Genomic DNA, 22307 nt, shown 5'->3' on the forward strand with positions numbered 1-22307 from the left:
AATGGTGGCAAGAGCTGATTATTACATAAGTTCTTCTTAATGCTATTACAACCAATATTCCCGAGCCAAATATATTTTCAAAATATAATAGGAGTTGGGCCCTCCCTAGTGGTGCAGCAGGTTAAAGCACAGCACTAAGAAGCTAAAGCCACTTCAGCGTGAGTTCGATCCCCACTCTGGAGGTGACCCACATGGCGTGGCAGACCTCTTCTGACATGACCACTGCTCCCCTCAGCAGTGTGCTTCATCAGTCATCCTGTTCTGCTCCCAACTCTGTGTCTGGTGAATCCTCTCACTGCCCTTACACCTTACATCTGGCCTGTACCCCACTTCTGTATGCATAAGTAAATAAATATTTTTTAAAATATATGATAGGAATCAAAGGAAACAACAGATTTTTTTTGTTTAGTTTTTATATCCAAAGATTCATAGCAATGCTATTTCATTATAGTATTCATGTGATATGGCAAGAAGAGTAAAATTCAAGGAGGCAAAGACACATTGAAGGCATGAGAAAAGTGACTTCAGATACATATTTCATCCATATTTTGCAAACCAAAGTGAGTGCTGTGAAAATCTTATTTATTTTAAGTGTTATAATAGTTCAAATAACTAGAATTTATACCAAGACCTTTGTGATTCTAGAGCACAGGTTGTTAACCATTATACTTTGGTTTCCACTATCTTACCATGTAACAATAAGACTATAAAGACTTTATAGATTTGTACACTATCATGAAATAGCATTGCTTTTTTTATCCATAGCCATGTCCATGAATTTTCTTTGGATTTCTACTGATAAAATCCTAATTAGTTTCTAATCTCTGTGAACAAACTTAATAATCCTGTTTAATAATAATCTTAATAATACACACACATACACTCACACATATATCTACTATGCTTTTAGAAAGCATTAAAATGCAAAATCTGTCTAAGCTCCTACATTTTGACTGTGATAACAATATTCTTCAAATCAGATGGCATACTCCAAGGCCACATGTAGTTTCCTTTTCACATAATGCTTTTTTTCTGGCAACTTTGTCCTAAGGAAGTTCCAGACCAAAATAGTGCATCAAGAGGACTGTGCATAATCAGCCTCACTAAAAACAGCTTGATTAATACTAAATATGTCCTGGTTCCTAATCAATTATGTTAATGAAGTCACAGGCAGCACATCTGCAGGCCCTGACAAAGCCCATGATCTCAGCATCGCCTGATAACTTGGACTCCTTGGGAAGTTGCTCAAAGCCAGCAGCCTCCCTGCCTCCCAAAAGTGAAAAGTGAATTCTACATTATTCACTTAAACAGAATACTGGGCTCCAGCATGGAATGTCAAATTAAATCGCTCTTTCAATTTAACAATACAACCAATATGTCCCACTAAACAAATGACACATCCAAATGACAGGCCAATCAGCAAAATATTTGCTTTTTGGTGTTTTATGAATTGCTCCTAGGAGATAAGCAGAAGCCACGCACTTAAGCATTCTGATCATCATAATCTGACTCAAATTGGGGGATTATAGTACTTTGATTTATGCATATCTTGTAACAATAGAATTAGAATTTGATGAAACTTAAAGTGACATCATTTTTCATGAGATATCTCTTGTCCCATGAACATTTGGGAACTGTGAGAGTAACTTGTCAATTTTGGGTCAGATCACCTCAAGGCACATGAGCTATTATAGCTCCCATGCCAAAGAATTGTACCTCTGATTCTTTCTCTCCCAGGTTCTATAATTTTTTTTTCTCTCAATCATTTGTTTATAAACTATCTAGCTATTGATGAAATTACTCAGATTTTTTTTGTTAGGATTACCTTTACTATAAACTCAGTTTTATTGGAGTACAGTTGATTTTTTTACATTTAACTTCTATCAGTGATAGGCATTTACAGTAGATGTTTTAAGTTGGGAATCTATAGTGTTAGAAACTGTATCTGATATAGATGTAATGGGCAAAAATCACTGATTACTCAGACCTTTAATTATATGAGATAAATGTTTATATTTATTTTCTATAATAATTAAGCCTAGACATTGCCAGTGGTATCCAAATAGATATATACAGGTCCTAACTCCCATGTGACAATTTTAGGAGATGACTAACCTTAGATGAAGCCATAAGAATGGAATCCTGATCTCATAAAACTGGTGTGTTTCTAAGAGGAGAAAGAAGCATCAGAAGTCAGGGTACCCACTCTTAGGGTGCAAGGTGACCTGCTGCTACCCAGGAAGTTATCTCTCACCAGAACCCAGCTGTTTGTACCCTAATCTTGGATTCACATCCTCAACACTGTGAAAAAATACAATTTCTGTGTTTAACCACTCAATCTACAGTAATTTATCACAGCAGCCCAAGCTGATTAAGACACCAAGTTGATTAAAAAGTTAAGTTATAGTATCAAGAGAAACATTTCTTCACATAATTGTCACAAATACAGATAACATTTGGAGTCAAGCAACTAAATGGATGAAGAGGAAGCATGGAAGTCAGTGGAGAGTAGAGGAAGCTCATCCCACCCAAGTAAAGCACATTGGGAAAAAAAAAAGTCAATAAAATAAATAAAAGAAGACCCATAGACCAAATAAACTGTAGCTGAATTAGATATGAGACAAAAATTCAAATCCTGGATTATTCTCCTAATATTTAAAAAGCATTTTTGGCTTGGATTTTTGGAGCTAGCCATCATATGAACTTTACATGAAATCAGGATCTGTACCTATCAAACCACTTTTTTTAGATTGGTATTGCTACAGTATGAAATTGCAGATTGTATAGGATTTCTTTTTTAATTTGCAACTGTTAATTTATTCAATTTGTGCCGTTGAGCAAATAGACTAGTTTACATACTATTTAATAGGTTGCTATAATTTACAAGTATAATGTGACCTTCCTCCCTCATTCCCAGTGGTATTTCTCTTGCTCTCCAGTGAACCTTTGTAGAATGTTTTTGTACTTGGCCTGAAGCCTTTTGTGTTCCCAGAAAAATAGCAGTTGAATTCATCCACAAGTGACAGTCCAGTCATTCTGAAGGACATTTGGCCAATGAAATGTCACTCGAGTGACTAATATTAAATTAAAAGTGTTTTTAGAAATATGCAATTGCTCTCCAACTCCCTCTTAAATCATCTGGGGATTTGCTACTCTTATGTGGCCCTGACCCAATGGCATTGGCAGTCAATGGGAGCCCTGAACAAGTGCAGTATCTCAGGTCCTATGCTAGAACTACCTAACCGGAATCTGCATTTCACAAGAACTCTACAGTTTGTTAGGATTACCTTAGTATAAACTCAGTTTAATTGGAGTGCAGTTGATTTTTCAATGAATTTTTAAAAGTTTTGGGCAGTACTCTCAGCTGATTTCAGGATACCATGTTGCCATTATAGAACTCTACTATATTCAAAGTACAAAATCTTGATTTTTTTTTCCTAAAATATTCTTACATCTTAAAAGTTAGGGGCATAGGATCCTCAAACTTCACTGTCTGAATAATAATATAATAAAAAGAATCCTGGGAGTTGAACTTAAAATTCAGGGTCAGTATTTGATATTTAGCATAAATAAACAAACTCCAAGTCTACATTTGTTAATCATTAATAATAATGTCTGTTTTAGAGAGGTTTTAAATATTAAATATATCTATTAAATATATAATATTATATATAATGTATAATGTTGAATATTAAATATAGATTATATATATAATGTCAGTGTACATATATATATATATATATATATATATATATATCCAACATAATGTTCTAAATAAATGTGAGTGGCGCAAAGGGTTAGGATACAGTACTGCAAGCTGGCCAGGGCCCTTCAGTGTGAGTTCGACCCCCAGCCCTGGAGGTGATCCACATGGCACAGCAGACCACTCCTGTCTTGCCCACTGCTCCCCTCAGCAGTAAACTTTGTTGATCCGCCTGTTCTGCTCCCCACTCTGTCTCTGGTGAATCTTCTCACCATCCCTGCACCTCCTGCTTGTACCCCAGTTCTGTATGCATGCATGCGTAAATGAATAAATAAAGGAATGAAGGAATGAATAAATAAATAGATAAATAAATAAATAAGAAAGAAAGAAAAAGCACATCCATAAACATGACTGGGTTGGGAATCAGGCTATACCAATGCACAGACCATGCCAGTGTCAAAAAACAACCTTACCGTAACTTCACCTGCCCAGGTATCAAGGTTCTTTGGTTGTTGAATGTGTGAAACACAATATATAGCTGAAAGGCTTGATGGGGGTCTATGGTTAACTGTAATATGAATTTCTCACCAGGATATCAAGATCAGGTTTAATTTTAAAAGAAAACTAAATTAACAAAAAATAACTACTTGAAACAGGACACTGACCTCAGCTATTTGGTGTAAAACAAGTGGTGGTGCCCATCAGAGTTGTTTCACATGGATATAAACTAATAGGTCTTGAATATTGTTAATGTGCATAAAACTTAACTAAGACCTTCTAGAAATATGTCTATATAGGTATTTCCTCTGAATTGCCAGCAAATCTGACTCTCTCTATCTATGTCATTATTCAATTTTTACCAAATTCATAGTTGATTTTGATAATAGTGATCTTTGTAAAAGATGTGTTAAGTCAACAAAATACAGTCAAAGTGAACTCTTAAGTTCATCAATATTAAATCCAATAACATGGTAATTATTATAGATTCATCCTATTTTTTTAAAAGATTTATTTATTTACTCATATGGAACTGGGGTACAGGCCAGACATGCGGAGGATGAGAGGATTCACCAGAGACAGAGTGGGGTACAGAACAGGCAGATCAACGAAGTACACTGCTGAGGGGAGCAGCGGGTGGGTCAGGTGAGGTCTGCCACGCCATGTGGATCTCCTCTGGGGCAGGCGGGGATCAAACTCATGCGGAAGTGGCTTAAGCTTCTTAGGGCTGTGCTTTAACCCGCTGCGCCACCAGGGAGGGCCCGATTCATCCTATTTTTTTAAGATTTATTTATTTATGCATATAGAACTGCGAGGGCAGGTGAAAGAATTGAAGTACAGTGAATTTTGTTTATTTTTAAGATTTATTTATTCATACAAGAAATAGAGTATGGGCCAGAGGTGCAGGAGCAGTAAGAGGACTCACCAGAGACAGAGGGGGGAACAGACCAGGCAGACTGATGAAGTACACTGCTGAGGGGAGCAGCAGGCAGGTCAGGAGAGGTCTGCTGCACCACTGAGTCACCTCTGGGTGGGGATTGAACTCATGATGAAGTGGCTTTAGCTTCGCAGTGCTGAGCTTTAACCCGCTGCGCCACCAGGGAGGGCCCTATCTTATCTTCTTCTTATTATTTTTTTAAGCTCTTTTTTAAAATAAAAACATATTTTTTCACAGAATTGGGGTACAGGCCAGAGGTGCAGGGTTTGAGAGGATTCACCAGAGATAGAGTAGGGAGCAGACCAGGTGGATCTACTGAAATACACTTGCTGAGGGGAGCAGCAGGTAAGATAAGAGAGGTCTGCTGTGCCATATGTCATATGTGGCTTAGCTCCCTGCCAGAGACTGGACTCAGGCCACATTATTTAACAGCATTATAGTACTGAGATTTAGCCACTAGGCCACCAGGGAGGCCCTGGTTTCATTCTGTCTTCACAACACCTCTCTGTTAGTTAATATGCATATCATACTTTTTACTACTAAAAATCTGAAATTGGGGAGGGACACAATGGGCTGTGGTGCAAGCCTATGGATGCCTTGGTGCTGGATGGTGTGTCAATATACACCTGAAGGGTGTGGTCCTATATATATAAACGATATTCAGTGATGTAAATCAAGGTTAGGTATCAGACTGAAGGTCATCCATACAGAATGTGGCAGAACTAGAATTTAGACCAAGACCTTTGTGATTCTAGAGTACAGGTTGTTAACCAACATACCTTCTTTCAAAACAAGAGTTCCCATCATCTCTCCTAGTAATAATAAATGGTCAACAGGGCATGGGTCACCTTTGTGGGAGGGATGTGAAGAATTCATGAAATAAACTGAAATGTGCTTCCCATTATTAACTATTCATTAGGTAATGTGGTTTGGGGAAAGAAGTTAAACAAGTTATAGAGGAAATACACACGATACACAAGTGCATTATTCCTGACAACAGCAATATCATATCTTCTAGACCTCTGTGGACCAGTTTAGACAGGTCTGCTCAGTAATTCTCCTTGGATGTTTATGGAAAGCAGCATGTCCCAATCCAGACCCATAACTTTCACGATAACTGATGTGATCTTATCATTAGGATTTAGAAAGTAACTGGAAAAAGTGACTTTGTCTAAAAGAAATGAATCTAAATTTCTAGCAAAACTAATTATATGAAACTTTACTTTTGCAGGTCTGAAAACACCATTTTTTGAAGAATAAATTGTTAATAATACTATTAACTACCAATTACTTAGAACATTTATAAACTGGCACACACACACAAATACACACATATATACTATTTCATCATCACAACTGTTCTATGATATCACAACTATTCTTGTTAGATCTTAATGATGACAAAACTCATGAACTATGACTTTTAAAAGCTTCCCAAATTTACACAACTAGTAAGTGGTAAACTCAAATTCACATCCAAAAAGTCTAGCATTTGAATTGTAAGATGCTATCTTGATCAAGTTGTAGTAAAATTGCAAGAATTGTATGGCAGAAACTTGTCTATTCATTCCTAAGTTTTATAGCTTGATTTCAAGTGTTCAAAACTGATTATCCCTCTGAAGCTGATAGTCATTAATATAAATTCTTAAGAGAAAATGTTTGGTTTTCTAAAAAGAGGTAAATTGTAACTCAGCAACAGTAAACTATAACGTGTACATAGTAAATCTATTTGATAAAATACCATTCATGTTGCTGTTATTATTTTCATTTGCTTCTCTACACTGTATTTTGTTTATATTATAGAAGATTCCTGGGGAAAAGAACAAAAGAAAATACTTGCCTTCAAGCTTATGTGATGCTGGAGCAGGTCTGAAATCTTTCTCTGTTGCTAATGGAGGTGGTATGGCTGGACTTTGTCCTGTGCACATAATGCAAGAGTAAGTATTAAAAAAAAGTATTAGTAAACTTAATATTCACACCTAAAATAGCTTGATCTGTCCCTGACATGCATAATTCATGATCTGAAGTATAAACTCACATTATTATGCAATAAGAAAATAGTTATTAGGCAAGATCATTAACTGGATACACATACAGATTCAGTTATCCTCAGAGCCATTACTGAATATATTATTTTTCATAGGTGTACATACAATGTTAAATGTATCTACTGGACTTCATTAACAGAAAGCATACATGCAATCAAATAAAGCAATTTATTTTCAATATGCACTTTAAATTATGGAAACTAAAATCACAGAAGCTGAGAGGAATCATAATATATAGAAAAATCACCATTTTTTTCATTTAACTAAAAATTCTCAAATGATATAATAGGGCAATAAAAGAAGGTTAAAATTCATAGGCCTTTCGATATCAAACTGGTACATTTTCTCTTGCCAAAATAAATGACCTGCAGTTAAGTAAATAATGGGCCAAAAAGAAAATATATTCAGTGTTATAGAAACTTGAAAGGCTCCCTCAAGTCTCTAGGCTTATTATGAACTGTATCAAAACCCACAATCATTTCCGAGTGCTTCCTTATCCCAAATGATTTCTTTAATTAACCAAACCATTCGGGCCATGAATAGTAAACATTAACTAACATGAGGTCCCATATGAAATGCTTGCAAAAATGCTTTAGCATTAATTTTATTCCATAAACTCTGTTGTCTGCTTCTTTTTAATCCAGGAATCAATGTGCACACAGGCACCTTCTAAAATCTCACTGACGACTAGATATTATCAAATGTCAGCAGACCTGCCTGCTTACTGGGAGTTTTTCTTTTTTAGAATTCACCAAAATTGGTTCACTCTGTTGAGTTCTGGATTTACCAGCAGAGCAATCTGAGTTATACATTCTGTGGTGGTGAGAAGAACAGAACCCCAGACTCTCAAGCCAAAGAGAAGTTGTCTCCATTCATGATAGGATTTTCTTCTAGTTGTGAGACCCATCTAGACTGATTCATGAACACGTTCAAGTGTGCATAAAAGCAAAACTTACTGTTTCAGAACAGGGAGGCCATACTCCTTGAAAAATTTCTATCTATATTGATTTTAATTAGTTTTCCTCGTGAAAGCAAAATTGTTATAATTGAGCACAGACGTTCCATGTCTAGTGAGCTAAGACAGGTACACTAAAAAGAAGTTTGACAGATGATTCTCACCTAGTTACACTTTATATAGTACTTGTGTTATGCCTGGAACAGTCCCAGTTTTAATATGGATGGATTAAGTAACTGTAACACCACAAGATTCTTAGGGATTAATTTTCAATGTGCAGTTGGAACACTAGGATGAGTAGAGGTTCGGATTAGTCAGTGCCTAGATATCCAGGGTCTTTGAATTGTTGAATTTATCCCCAGGATGTCTGAGGTAAATGATGTCCCTCTCCCCTGAAGATCCATGACTTTGTTTTGGAGCAACAAAGGAGTGAAGCTTCCACTGAAGTTTCTACCTCCTTAGTGTATCAGTGGGATATATAGTTGGGATAATCTGTTCACAAATCTTGATTGAGAGCTGTTCTTGAAAAAAAAAAAAAATCTAAAGAAGGACAGCATTGTGTAGCTTAAGACCCAAGCAGAGTTTAGATTTAGGGAGGGGTCAGTTAAATGAGTAAAGCTTAAATTACACGTGGTCATGAATATAAATAAATTGTTCTTAAAATACTGACGTTTTTTAAAAATATCTGCATAGAATGGTGCTGGTTCAGTCTAAGCTGCTATCTCTTCTTTCATAAACTTCTGTGAACAGGGTGAGTATATAACCATAATCTCTACAAATCCAAAACTTACGAAATTCTTTCCCAGGGGAATGATACATATTTTGAGTGATAAAAATATTCACATATTCTTTGAGGAATAATAAAGTGATAGTTTTATTGAATATTTATTATTTTCTAGTACTAATCCTATCTTACCTTTGATAAACCCCCAATATACTGGCTAACATAGACTTATATCATTAGAACAGAGTGTGATGATCCCTGTAACAGCTCCAGAAGGTATGTTGCTAAAAGAATTCTGGAAAATTTTAATTGTAACCTGAATTTAAAGAGCTAAAAAGGATTATGTGAGTAAAGAAAGGTGGGAGAGGTAAAAGGATTCCCAGCAAATTATCTGGTGGGAAGAAAAGGCCTGGGTGTCGAAATATGCACAGCTCTTAAAGCAAATAAACTGAGGTTTCTGTGAATTATTCAGTTTGCATGAGAAATTTTCTATGACTGCCATGGTACAGAGTATATAAAGGTGTCCTCATTATCTGAAAGGGTACTATAAATTCTTTGCTAAGTCAAAGTGGTATAAAATGAAGAAGCAATTGCCATTAATATATTAATTAATATATTAATTTTTTTTTTTTTAGTCACATCACCCCCCAGGCCAAAAAAATAATCTACAAAACCAAACCATCATACTAACCTGCATTAAAGCCAGGATCAGGGCCCTCCTTGGTGGAGCAACAGGTTAACGATTCATGAAAACAAGTACTAAAATAGGTCTTTTGTAAAATGGAAATGGTGGATGCAAACTTTTGAAGAGAAAGGGTTAACCTGTATTATGCTTTCAAAATACTGGCTGCAGGGTTGCAGTGACTGATATAGCAGGAAAAAAGGAGAACAAGAAAAGGAAAATAAAGATGGCTGCCGGCTTTCATGGTGACAATGATAGGCAGTATTGACAGGGAAATTATTAGCTCAGGATAAGTTTTTACTGTGCTCAGAAGCCCCAAAAGGAATCAGTCACATCATATTTGGAAGTGATATAAGACTTTAGTATTGTTTTCTATTATGTTCAATAATGTCAGAGATTTCTATTAAAATCAGAGACCATTTTGCTATGCAAATGAATACATCATATATATTCTATAATAAATAGCATTGAATTTGCCATGGTAAAATATTTTATAAGGAGAGCATTATAAAATATTTTATGTTGTTTAGTATAAAGCTGAATTCTTGAGAATCAAAGTGATATGTAAAAATTTCATTGTCATTACTTATAATCTGTGTGAACTTGAATATCTCATGAAGTTTCAATCCTCAGTTAAGGTCTTTGTAAAATGAGGAGCATATTTCAAACTATTAGGAGGATGAAATGATAATGCATCCAAAATACAGAAAATATGTAAAATATTATTTTTCTAATAATGTATTTACAAATTGTATTCCATCTCATTCTGAAAAAGACTTAACATATATCATGCAAGCAGACAAAGACATACAACAGATAAAATTAAACATGACAGAAATAGCAGAACTCATTTACAGGAAAAAGGCCTGTAATTGTATTAAGAATATATTCGTTTGAAATTCCTAAGGATTGCAATTCTATGAAAGAAAGATTTAGGTTCTTGAAATTCACATTTGAAATCTAAAGGTGCCCTTCATATTACAAGCTATTACCTGAAAATTCCTCTGACATTCAAACAAAGTGAATTTGCTTTATTTTTATTTCTTGAGTGATTTTGATGGGCTTATTTCCATAATATCTGAGTGGTGTGTTTGTAAGTTGTCAATGTTTTATTGTTCTGAGTTTTTTTTCACACTAGTCAATTTGATTGTTTTTGAGTTAGTCACATTCCACTGAGGATAGTAAACTGTGTGCATCCCTTCTAATGATCTAAGTTACTGATGTTTATTTACTTTGCTAGAATGATAAATGGAATAACTCAGAATCTCCAAGTAGGAGGCTATGTGCTGAATTCAAATATTATAAAGTAAAAACAAAAATAAAAACAAAAATCTCACTAAAGTTTATCTATTTTCCTTATTAAAGGAAATCCATGATTCTAAACCACTTTTTGACAACTGAATTTCCTTTAATAATGGCAGTAAATTTTCCATTTAGTGATCTAGTTGTTATTTATGGAAAAATTCTTTAGTCATTGTCACTGGCAGTATATGGTTTTTAATTTTACAAGAAGGACCTACATAGAGGTCACTGAAAAAAAAAATGGTTACTTTATTGGGTTATTTTAATAATATATATTACTGATAATTAAGTCTCAGGATTTTTTTTTTGCATAATTTCAGGTAAGTTTTAAGCATATGGACTATTTAGTATAAAGTAACTACATATTCCTATATGAGGGTGTTTAAAATACCAAAGCTTCAACTTCTTTGATCAAAGAGCATCTTCCAGGTCAAAATGTTTCTACAAGAAGGTTTCTTTGCATCCTGGTAAAGAGCTTCTCTAATATTCCATGTGTTATTTTATATTTGCATATTCACTTTGATGGAAAGCAAGAAATAGTAGCTCAATATATATTTTATATATTCTTTTGATTAAAAATGATAAAGGTAATATTAGTGGTTTTATTTCCATGTGAAATTTTATGAAGTAGAAATATTTTCCATGGAACGCCTACTACAGAAAGGAAATAAAATTGAGTAAGATCATATCATTGCTCCATTTATCTTAGTAGCTCACTCTGACAGAGTGTCTGATGTTTAGGACCTAACAACAATAACAAAAGCAGCACAGAATCATAACCATAGCATTTTGGATGTAAAAGGAATTTTTGAAGTTACTTATCCCAACACCTTAATTTTTCGTATGTAAAGAAAGGATCTCCAGAACAAAACTGCCTAAGTTAAGTTCAAGCATTGAGAACAGACCCAATTTAAGATTAAGGTCTTTTTTTTTTTATTTTTCTATTATTTAATAGCTACTTGAAAGGCCATGATACATGCCAAGTATCCAATCTGTTGTCAGAAGAATATACTCTTTTGTCAAAGAGAGAAAGATTTGTCAATATTCACTTCCCAGCATAAATTTTATCGTTTACTTCAGTAGTCGTGTTCAATTTAATTATTAGATGTTTATTTGACCTAAAGCAGTGGTTGAGTGCTTAAAGCTCACTCTCATTGCTACTGACTTTTATTTCCACAATACTAGCTAGATTATTGACTGAGATGTTTATAAAACATTCAGACTTACTATTTACTTTTCTTCAAAAACTTCTTTTAATTTTCTGAACAGTGTCTCAACTGTTCATCAAATCATATTTACCCATTGTGAGAGGCCAGGATAAATTACAGAGGTAGGAGAAGCATACAAATCCATAATATGAAGGGTTCGTTTTTTTGTACAAAGACCAAATCCAGTAAAAATAAAGAAAAAAAGAGATGAATGATGCAAATTATATGGACTTAAATCTCAACTTAAAAAATAAAAATTAAAGCTACCGTATGTACTTACACAGCGCAAATATCTTCTTGTACTGGAATTTTCCAATGAAATGTTAATTTTCTGGTATTTCTAATTTCCAGTTGCAAAAGTGCCTACAATTGGCTTATTTCACTTATTACTCAAATACAAGCTTCTATCTATTCCTTTATTTTCTTTATTTTATTCATTCCTGTGACAACTCTTTATGTTCCCAGAGTAGCCAATATATTATTTATCAGTTGATTCTCAATACATTTGTGTATTTATAAGTCTAAACTGTTTTTTAAAAAGTCCTCACTCGGGCCCTCCTTGGTGGCGCAGTGGGTTAAAGCACAGCACTGAGAAGCTAAAGCCACTTCCTCATGAGTTCGATTCCTGCCTTCCCCGGAGGTGACCACATGGCGTGGCAGACCTCTCCTGTCCCGCCTGCTGCTCCCCTCAGCAGTGTATTTCGAAGATCTGCCTGTTCTGCTCCCCACTCTGTCTCTGGTGAAGCCTCTCGCCACCCCCTGAGCCTCTGGCCTGTACCCCAGTTCTGTATGAACAAATAAATAAATCTTTAAAAAAAAAAAAAAAGTCCTCACTCCCTGGCAGTGCAGTGAGTTGGGGCGCTGCACTGCAAAGCTAAGCCAAGCCATAGCTGCTTCAGTGCTGGTTCCAACCCCACCCCAAAGGTGACCCACATAGCGCTGCAGACCTCTTCTGTCTCACCCGCTGCTCCCCTCAGCAGTGTACTTTGTCAATCTGCCTGTTCTGCTCCCCACTCTGTTTCTGGTGAATCCTCTGGCTGCCCCTGCACCTTTGACCTGTACCCCAGTTCTGTATGCACAAGTAAATAAATCTTAAAAAAAAAACTCATTAGACTACAAACAATTTGAGGACAGAATCTAGAATATCACCACATGTTTGGTAAAAGAACAAGAAGAATTAAGAAATAAAATATTCGTTTAAATGAACGAAGGAAAAAAATTAACATTGTCAAATGTCACTCTTGCTATTTCTGGAGTGTTTGAATATGAACAGACTGAACTAAAGAGTTATTAGTTCTCAGTTCCTTACCTTTTAGTAGAAAGTAAAATGTTTCCAAAACAGTAAATTAAAAAAATGTATGTTTTGCAATCATTTATGGTTCCACACCAAAGCATTTGTTTTCTTTCTGTGAGAAACTTTAACACTTTGTTTATAAGTGGAAGCGCAATCTTCCTGTGCAAATGGCATATAAATACATTTATCCAAAGGTGGTGGGAAAAACTTAGTTGAAAAAGATGAAGAAGAAGATGAAGATTAAACAGCTCAATGAAGAGATAATGTTTGGAATATAGTCTGGCTATTTACTGTCCTATCAAGTTGAAAGATTATAGGAATTGTGTGTTTAGGCCTAAAGAATTTTGCACTGAAGTAACTTGAACAACTTAAACAGTATTTTAGTGCCAAAAGGTGCCTTAGAGTTCTTAGAGTTCTTCAGTTCAATAAACTGAAATACAAAGCTGAACAACTTAACCAAATTCACCCAAGTCACTTGCAACTAGAACAGGTGTACACATTCCTAATGCATAGCATGTTTTCTTTAAGTTTGACATTACTTTCAAAATAGCATACTGGACCCTCCTGGTGGTGCAATGAGTTAAACTCAGCACTGTGAAGCTAGCTACAGCCACATCAGCATGAGTTTGATCCCTGGCCAGGAAGGTGACCCAAATGGCTCAGCAGACTTCTCCTGTCTTGCCCGCTGTTCCCCCAGCAGTGTACTTAACAGATATGCCTGTTCTGTTCCCTACTCTGCCTCTGGTGAATCCTCTCACTGCTCCCTGAAAGCTCTGGCCTGTACCCAAGTTCTGTATACATAAATAAAATAAATCTTTAAAAGAAAGAAAAAGAAGTGCTACGGTTTGAAGATGCTGTTTTCCAATGTTAATGTCTAACATTCTCTTCCCAGAATGTACTCTTGAGATGCTGAGTGGTTAGTAGTAGCTATAAGGTAAAAATTACACATTCTATAGGAATCAATTTTTATGCTATGAAAGATATTGAAAATATTACGTCATTACTAATTTTATGTACACAATTGAGTAGAATTTGAAATGCATGGTTTTTCTGCTATTATTGAAGTCTCAGTCCTAATAAAATTGGTTATTACTCAGCTAATTATAACACGGCACATATGAGCACATTTAATGTATCATAGTTCTCATGTCAAAATACAATGTTTCAGACTTTATAGTCAGTACCACTTTTCAGAGTCAGCACACTTTAAAGATGTACTTAAAGACTGAAAATCAAGTTACACCAAATGACTGACCATGGAAAAGTGGTCAGTGGCCTACAGAAAGCTGAGGAATGAAGAGCAGAAATGATTCCCAAGACAAAATCATCACATTTACAAAATGTATTAAAATAATTTACAAGCAGAATAACAAATTTACTTCTCAAGAGGTAGGAGGCTTGACATTTTTGTAAACTATCTAAACATGAAGAATAAATAATGCCTCCTTCTGTCTCATCTTATCTGGTTGTTTGACTTTAGGATTCTACCAAAGAGGTTATTGACAGAGAGCAGCTGGCACAGTTGATTGCTAAATCAATTCCCAAAACACTAGAATCTGTTGTTTTCATTCTCAATAATGTCAGGAATCACCCACCACCTTAGAGATAAATGTCTTTAATGTTCTCTTCCCTCTAAATTTTCTCTCACTCTAAACATTTAGAACACAATCCACTTAAAAATCTGTTAATGCGACTGACTATTATTTTATTAGGCCTTCTATCCAGCTTAACAGAGACTCAAGAAATCTAGATTTAAATTATATCTAAGATGTCCTTCATAATTTTGATAATAAGCCAAATAGCATAGCTTTACAGGCCATCCCACTTGAGGATTTAATAATCCTATCATTTACCAGTCACAATGGAAGAGAAAAGGTATTCGAAATTGACTGCTTTCTTGACCTCTGTATTGACAAAATTTAGTGGCATATGTCTAACTTACATTATGAAGGGAGCTGAGATTGTGAATTTATCTAAGTTAGACCACTTAGAAAACAGAGGGAACAAAAAGACAAAAGAAAAATTATATAGCAATGAGCTTTTTAAATATATGTATCATTCTTTTTAAAAAGTTGAAAATAATAATGAGCCATCTCATCCAAGCTTCTTGGTTTAATTTCCTAATCTATGAGGTCTCTGGAGCGATTATGACCCACTTCCTAGGGTCTGGTGAGAATACAATGAGATAATCCTTGTCCAGAGTTGAGCACAATGCATGACAGTTTTCATGACAATCAGTAAGTGGTAAATCTTTTCATCATCCTCATCCTCATCAATATCATCAACATCATCATGTTATCATCACTACATCTAAAGTCATCAATGATTGTTAAGTGGCGTATGCAGAATTACATGTAGATGAGCACTTGAGCTTTTCTCCAGTTCCAGTTCAGTCATGTTAGACAAGCTCTTTGTGCATTTCCTTTATCCCTATCCTCACATTCAGGAAGATATGTTTTTTAAAGAATATGACTTTTGTAAAACAGGAGTTCCTTCAAATTAAAATCAACTCTCAATTTTCAACAAACACCTAATCAGCTATTCCACATGTAGAGGACAAGGCAAAGCAAAGGAATATTGCACTATTCCACTTTTTTACTTTTTTTTTTTTCTTTCCTTCACTTGTGGGTAAAACCCTTTTCATTTTTAATTTTTTTTCTCTGACACATGCAAATATTACATGTTCACAAGCAATTCAAAGAAACTGAATAATAATAGGGCCAAATTAAAAAAAAAAAGAAAAAGAAAAAGAAAATCTGGTTTTGGAGTTTACCTGAGGGAAGAGAAACATATCTTTGACATTTTGTTTTAATGTAGGATTTTCTAGTGAGTTCTTTAATAAAGGTGATAAAATATTATACATTTTAAACTACAAGCAGATAAACAGTCCAGAGCTATAATATATAAAGGAAAAGTGGGAGCATATTAATAATTATTTCATAAGCTTAACACCACAATTCAATTCATAAATATACACCTACTTGAATGACACATTTGGAAGTCATCCAACTTTTCATCCTGTTTTAAATTTGTGCAATTGAAACTATTTTGCCATTTAAAACAATGCACACTCCTTTTTCAGTCTCTACCAGGAAGCTATTTATAACTATACAAAAAAAAAATTATCCTGGCAGAAAATCATTGGTAATGTAATCATTGCCATGAATAACAGAAAAAGTACATGTCTTGTGCCACCTCCATAAAAGAGAATATTAAATTATCAACTCGTTTCAATGTGACAATATTGGTACTTCTCCTATGTCTATTTTCCCTCACTTTCTATATGAAATTCCAGTTGTTACAAACAAGTTTTATCTACTAAACAAGCTCATTAAGTAAAGGCTGTGGATGGTTGCAGTAGAAAGTGGTTCACAGGTGACATTTTTTTCCTACAACAAAGCAGCAATATAAACCACAAAGCAGAAACACTGAATTAAATAGAGTATTGGAGATTTGAAAGATATGATATAAATAATTAAGGGTGAATGAGAAAATATAATGGACTCTAATTTGACACACAGTGATAAAGATAACAAAAACTTTGTTCAGTTTTTACCTTTATTTATTTCTCAGTTCATATTGTTAAAAAAAAAAAAGTCCATCTAATTATTTCAATTATTTCACTGCTTTTTCCCCCTTAGGGGAGAAATTGATCACCTATGTAAGAATAAATTCTAAATTCAGTGTAGGCAATTAACCCTAATAATGACATTAAAGTTGATAAGCAATGAAAAATGCTATGGTTATACCTTTATAAAGTCACTGGTAACCTCTGTGGCCCTGAGCTTTCTAGATGTTTATAGTGAGTACATTCAACATTATATGATTTCGTACTTAATTAGCTCCTTCTTCAATTTTCTCTCCCACCTTTTTATCGTTCACTGTTTTATCTGTCATAACCTCCAATAGATTGTTACCTTCTTCTACTGTGAAACTCCCATCATGACCACAGATATCAAGCACACACTAGGGTTTCACTAATAATCTTAATGCAGCACTTTCTTAAAAAACCGAAAGTGTGCACTATATTGGGATAGTGTCACTATTAAATTACTGAACAGGCTTAGCAGTCTACTATCAGTAATGTCAACATTGTAAAAATTCTAACAGCTTCATCCTGAACAAACATCCTACTGAGGGGAGAATAAATACCTAAGGATAATGATTATTCCTTTACCAAATAGGTCGCTATGAAAATAGTTACATCAATCTTTTAACTTCAAATTTAGGTATACATAATAGGCATGGAAGTTAATTGTTATTTCCATATTGAAAAAAAAAAAGATCTACTTAAGAAAAGGGATAAGGGGATAAGAACTATAGATTTATTTGAATGGTTAGAAAGTCCTAAACTCTCTATCCTTTACTGGGAAAATAAAATGAGCCTTAGAATAGCACTCAGAGAATATATTCATATAATTACTAGAATGCTTTTTTAAATCAGCACTCTTGCATATAAACTGACAGATAAGATTATTATAAGACATGACACATTAATAAATAACACCTAATTAGTTTGATAATTCTTTGATTAAGCCTTAATTTTCCTTGCTTCTCATGCAGTAATTCAAATTACTTTGCATTATTTGTTCCTTTTTAGACTATTTTAGAACATGCTTTGAATAGTCTCAGTAGGATACCTGAGAGGAATTTATTCTTGTCTGACAGCAGGTCTGTGCCATTAATAGTGTCAAAGTTAAGACTAAAACGACACTTTAATGCAACTGCCTCACAGCTAAGAAATCCCTCTACAATCTGACACCTCTTTTTAAAGGGTAAGAGACTAAATTCTGGGAAAGTGAGAAAAATGAAAACCTAAACTTCCATTTTGTGCTTTTTAAATGGACACAGAGAAAGTGAGGTTACATGAACATTTCATTGTGGAGACAGAAATCTTATTGACTAGCCTTCTTCCCCAAAATAAAAGCCCTCCCCCCCCCCTTTTTTTTTTTTTTTGCAATGAACTTGACTGAGAAAGTGGTAGCAGCAACAGAAGAACCACAGCCATTCAGAAGCGCTTGGATCTATTTCTGTGTACATTCTACCTATTTGTAGTGACTAGAATGTTTAATAGGTTGATTTATCAAATAGTTAAATCTGATTCATTTATCTTGAACAGCTTCCATAGACTTCAAATAATTAGAAGGCAACTTCCATATGCATATGCCAAGTCTAGAACTATGCATGCCTGAAATTAAATATAGGCTCATTCTCCTTTACATCTTGTATTTTTGCTTTATTCTGTATGCAGCCCATAGTTTACTGATGTAGACGTTAAACCAGCCTTTGTTAATTCTGATCCTGTGTCTCTGGAGATACTACCAATAACTCCTTTAAGAATCTTTGTACAACCTGTTTGCAATGCTTAGAAAATTGTCACCTTTTTAAATAACAAGATTACTTTGAGGAATAAATAAAGAGGGCTGTACTGGGACAATCATGAACACTTTTTTTTTTTTTTTGTCAACTTAAATACTATAGATTTTTAAATTAATCAATAAACATCATGTATCCGGGAGGTGTAAAGCAAATGTTTCTTGATGGAACACTGTATGTAAGACAATAAAGACTTGCTAGAGAGGAAATGATGACGATTTATGATAATCCAATCAAATATCTAAAAAGTGATGGGGACGGGAAAGGAGATGAAGGCACCATATGTCAATATTCACTGCTGTAGCCACAGTCAAACTATTCTCAAAACCATCTAGAAGACACTTAAACCACACTCATTAATGTATGCTATTCAGAGTTTTCCATTTTTTTCTTATTATCATTCTACAATCATGTTATAATTCTATAGGTAGCTGAACTGAGGCAAGAAGACATCATTTGGCTGGAATGGGCAAAGTCAGTGTGGTATGTTATTTGTTAATTGAAACTGAAAAAAACATTTCCTTTTCCCTGAGAAAATGCTACTTGTAACAACCCTTAGATATGTGTTCAATTAGTAAAGAAGAGCCAACCCTCAGATAGCCGTGGACTCTAAGTGCATTTTGACCATCTGCTCAAATATCTTGCAACAAATCCCATTATCATCCTCATTTGACAGAGAAGGAGATGGAGTCCTGAAGAGATTGATGGACTTGCTAAAGTCATATTTCAAGCAAGTGGCTCAGCCTAGAGTTAAAGTCATGTGGTCTGGCTGTGGAGTCTGTGCCTAGCCACCTGTTCTCACAACCTGTAATATTAGTGCTTTGAATGGCTGCCTCTGAAGCATAAAATAAAATCACAGGAAACACAGAAATCAGCCAAAGATGGAAGGGAATCTTTTGCTTCACTTTAGATTATAAGCAAGTCCAGTGCTAATATTCCCTGGTGATGCAGTTTCAGCAAATTGTCATGTATATCATTCACACTTATGTGTAGACTTCATGTAAGTTTCTACCACTTGAATACATAGAAATTGTTAAGATAGTGTGAATATTTTGTATGTAAGATTAATTTCATTTTAAATCGTGTTGACTGAGGTCACTTTTATTTCCAACAGTGTGGGTGCTTTAAGGTATCGGCTCACACCTCTAAAAGTAGCATTAATTTCTTAAGTCTCTTGCATATAGTTTCCATCATCAATTACATGAACAATAGTTTAGTAGAATTTGCACTTCCCTCTATCAAAATCTTTAGACTCAAGTTTTATCAATATTATGATTTTTTCTCATTTCCAATCCCCAAAGCAGAGTCTCTGAAATGCTGCCAGGTTCAGAATTCTTCAAATCTTTCAAAGGCTCTTTTCCCTCCAGTTTCTATTTGATTGGTCAGGGGTCTTTGATATGCCACCGCAGATTTACCAGGCATTAACTCCCCAATATTTCCTACTCTTGATTTATCCTTTTGCCAGTCTGATAATCTCATTTAATACGACCACATTGGTCCTCCCAAGTGGCCCACCAAGTTAAAGCACAGCACTGTGAACAAGCTGCATATGCTTCAGCTTGAGCTCCATCCCTGGCCAGAGAGGGGATCCACATGGCACAGCAGACCTCTCCTGACCTACTGCTGTTCCTCTCAGCAGTGCATTTCATTTACCTTCCTATTCTGCTACCCACTTTGTCTCTGATTAATCCTCTCATCCCCGCACCTCTGGCCTGGCACCCCAGTTCTGTACGCATAAATAAATCTTTAAAAATAGTAGTATGACCACATCAATTTCATATCTGCTTCCATGTTCCATTCCATTTTTTCCTTTCCTTCTAGTCTTTGTATCTGAATACATAGTAATCCCTATGTGCTCCACAGCACATCATCAATATTTTCCAATTTTTAGATTTTAATGTGCATTATATTCTCTGACACCAGGAATCACAGATACTTCTCTAAAACTTGAGAGCATTTAATGAGTGTACGATACAATCCAAATTTCAAGTTTAAATTCCTTTCTTTTTTCAAACAACCACTCACTCTACATATTAAAATCAGGGGTCTTCTTTTAGTATTCTATATCTTCCTCTCTGCTCAACCTGGGGCTGAAAAGTACACAGAAGATATCTGGTGTTTATACTATGACTTATTTCATTTGATCTCCTACTCATGCTATTTCCATCACTGATCTCTTCCTGAAAAGCCACACTTAAATATACAACTGCCAATTTCAGTATTTGTTGTGAGAATTAAATGAGTATGTGAATGTACCTGGAATGAATCTTGGTATTTAGCAGGTGCTTAACAAATGGGATCTGGACTAGGATCTTCCCAGTTTTTCCCTTTCACAGCTGAATACCATCTGTGGCTTTCAGAATAAGCAATGAGTTCAGTGTCCAACTCTCTCAGCTTTGCCGACTTCAATAAAAATGACCCACTCTCTTCCTTTACTCACTATTATGGCACTTCTTAATTTGTTTTGCTTTTCAGGTAAACAATCTCTGAGTACTTCATTTTCACTTTCCCCTCTTTCCATTTGGGTATTTAAAAAATCCCATGATCAACCTTCATACTTTACATTCCTTCCAAGATCAAGCTTTAATCTCTTTCCTTGTACTTATCCTCACTGAAATTTCCAAATCCTTCTGCTCCAAGTCATCTTGTACAGTATCTCCAATTTTGTTTTACTTTCTAATTTCCTTAAGTGTCAACTAAAGTGAACCACTTGAAGTTGCCTATGTCTGAAAAGATGGGAGATTTGGTCCTAATCCTGACGGCTTTATAATTAGGTAGGCTTAGAAAACTGTGTGACATGAGCAAATCACCTGAGCTCTCTGTACATGCTTATGTCAACTATAAAACAGGGATGATAATATAAACTTCCCTAGATTCTATAGGGTTCAAATAAAGAACCCAGCAAGAGAGTAAATGTTCAACAACCAGTAGACACACAAAAAAATTTAAGATATTGTGATTCTATGTTACATTACCCAGTAGTCACAATTTTTTTTTCATGATACTGTGATTCTATGTCATCTGCCAATGTCTCAAGGTCCATTCCAATTTTTACTTTTTCCTTAAATCCTTTGATTATTCACATGAAAAGCACTATCTTTAGCAAAGTCCATAAGAGAAAGCTAATATAGAGAAGTTGCTATCTACATACATTATTTAAACAACATTAAGAAGCAAATCTTATAAACTAAAATTCAAAAACTAAAAAATATGAGAAAAGTATTTAAAAACTGATTTATGTGATGCCATTTATGTCCTTTCCATTGGTTCTCAAGGTCAGACTTAGCTTCTGAGCTTTATTGCTTAAGTAATTCTAACTAGTTATAGATTGATATTTCTTTGTATAGATTTTTTGAGGAAGCAAGACAAAAATAATTTATTTTTTAAACAGGAAAAAAAAATTAACTTGTTATTTCATGTGGCAGCATTGGACAGTTTAAAAATTCCAGAACACATGAAGAGATCATTATTGTCTTATTTATCCTAGATCTTAAAAATCCTCCATTTCAGTGAACTCAGGAACTATTTTGTTATTACTCATCAGTTATTCCAAGAAATGCCAAAGAAAAAGAGCAAAGTA

The 22307-nt window shown here is 34.7% G+C and overlaps 1 protein-coding gene across 1 annotated transcript in view; it reads right to left on the reverse strand.

Moving 5' to 3' along the window:
- Positions 1-6172: 6172 nt before the first annotated feature.
- TRDN (triadin) overlaps positions 6173-22307 on the reverse strand; it is a 132005-nt gene continuing 115870 nt past the window's right edge. The window contains exons 10-11 of the mRNA XM_012734005.1: positions 6979-7056; positions 6173-6309 (exon numbers count right to left, since the gene is read on the reverse strand). Of these exons, the coding sequence (XP_012589459.1) occupies positions 6173-6309; positions 6979-7056 (215 nt within the window). The remainder of the gene's footprint in view (positions 6310-6978; positions 7057-22307) is intronic.

This window comes from Condylura cristata, unplaced genomic scaffold (assembly GCF_000260355.1).
Source record: "Condylura cristata isolate star-nosed mole 26May11 unplaced genomic scaffold, ConCri1.0 scaffold00001, whole genome shotgun sequence".
NCBI lineage: Eukaryota > Metazoa > Chordata > Mammalia > Eulipotyphla > Talpidae > Condylura > Condylura cristata.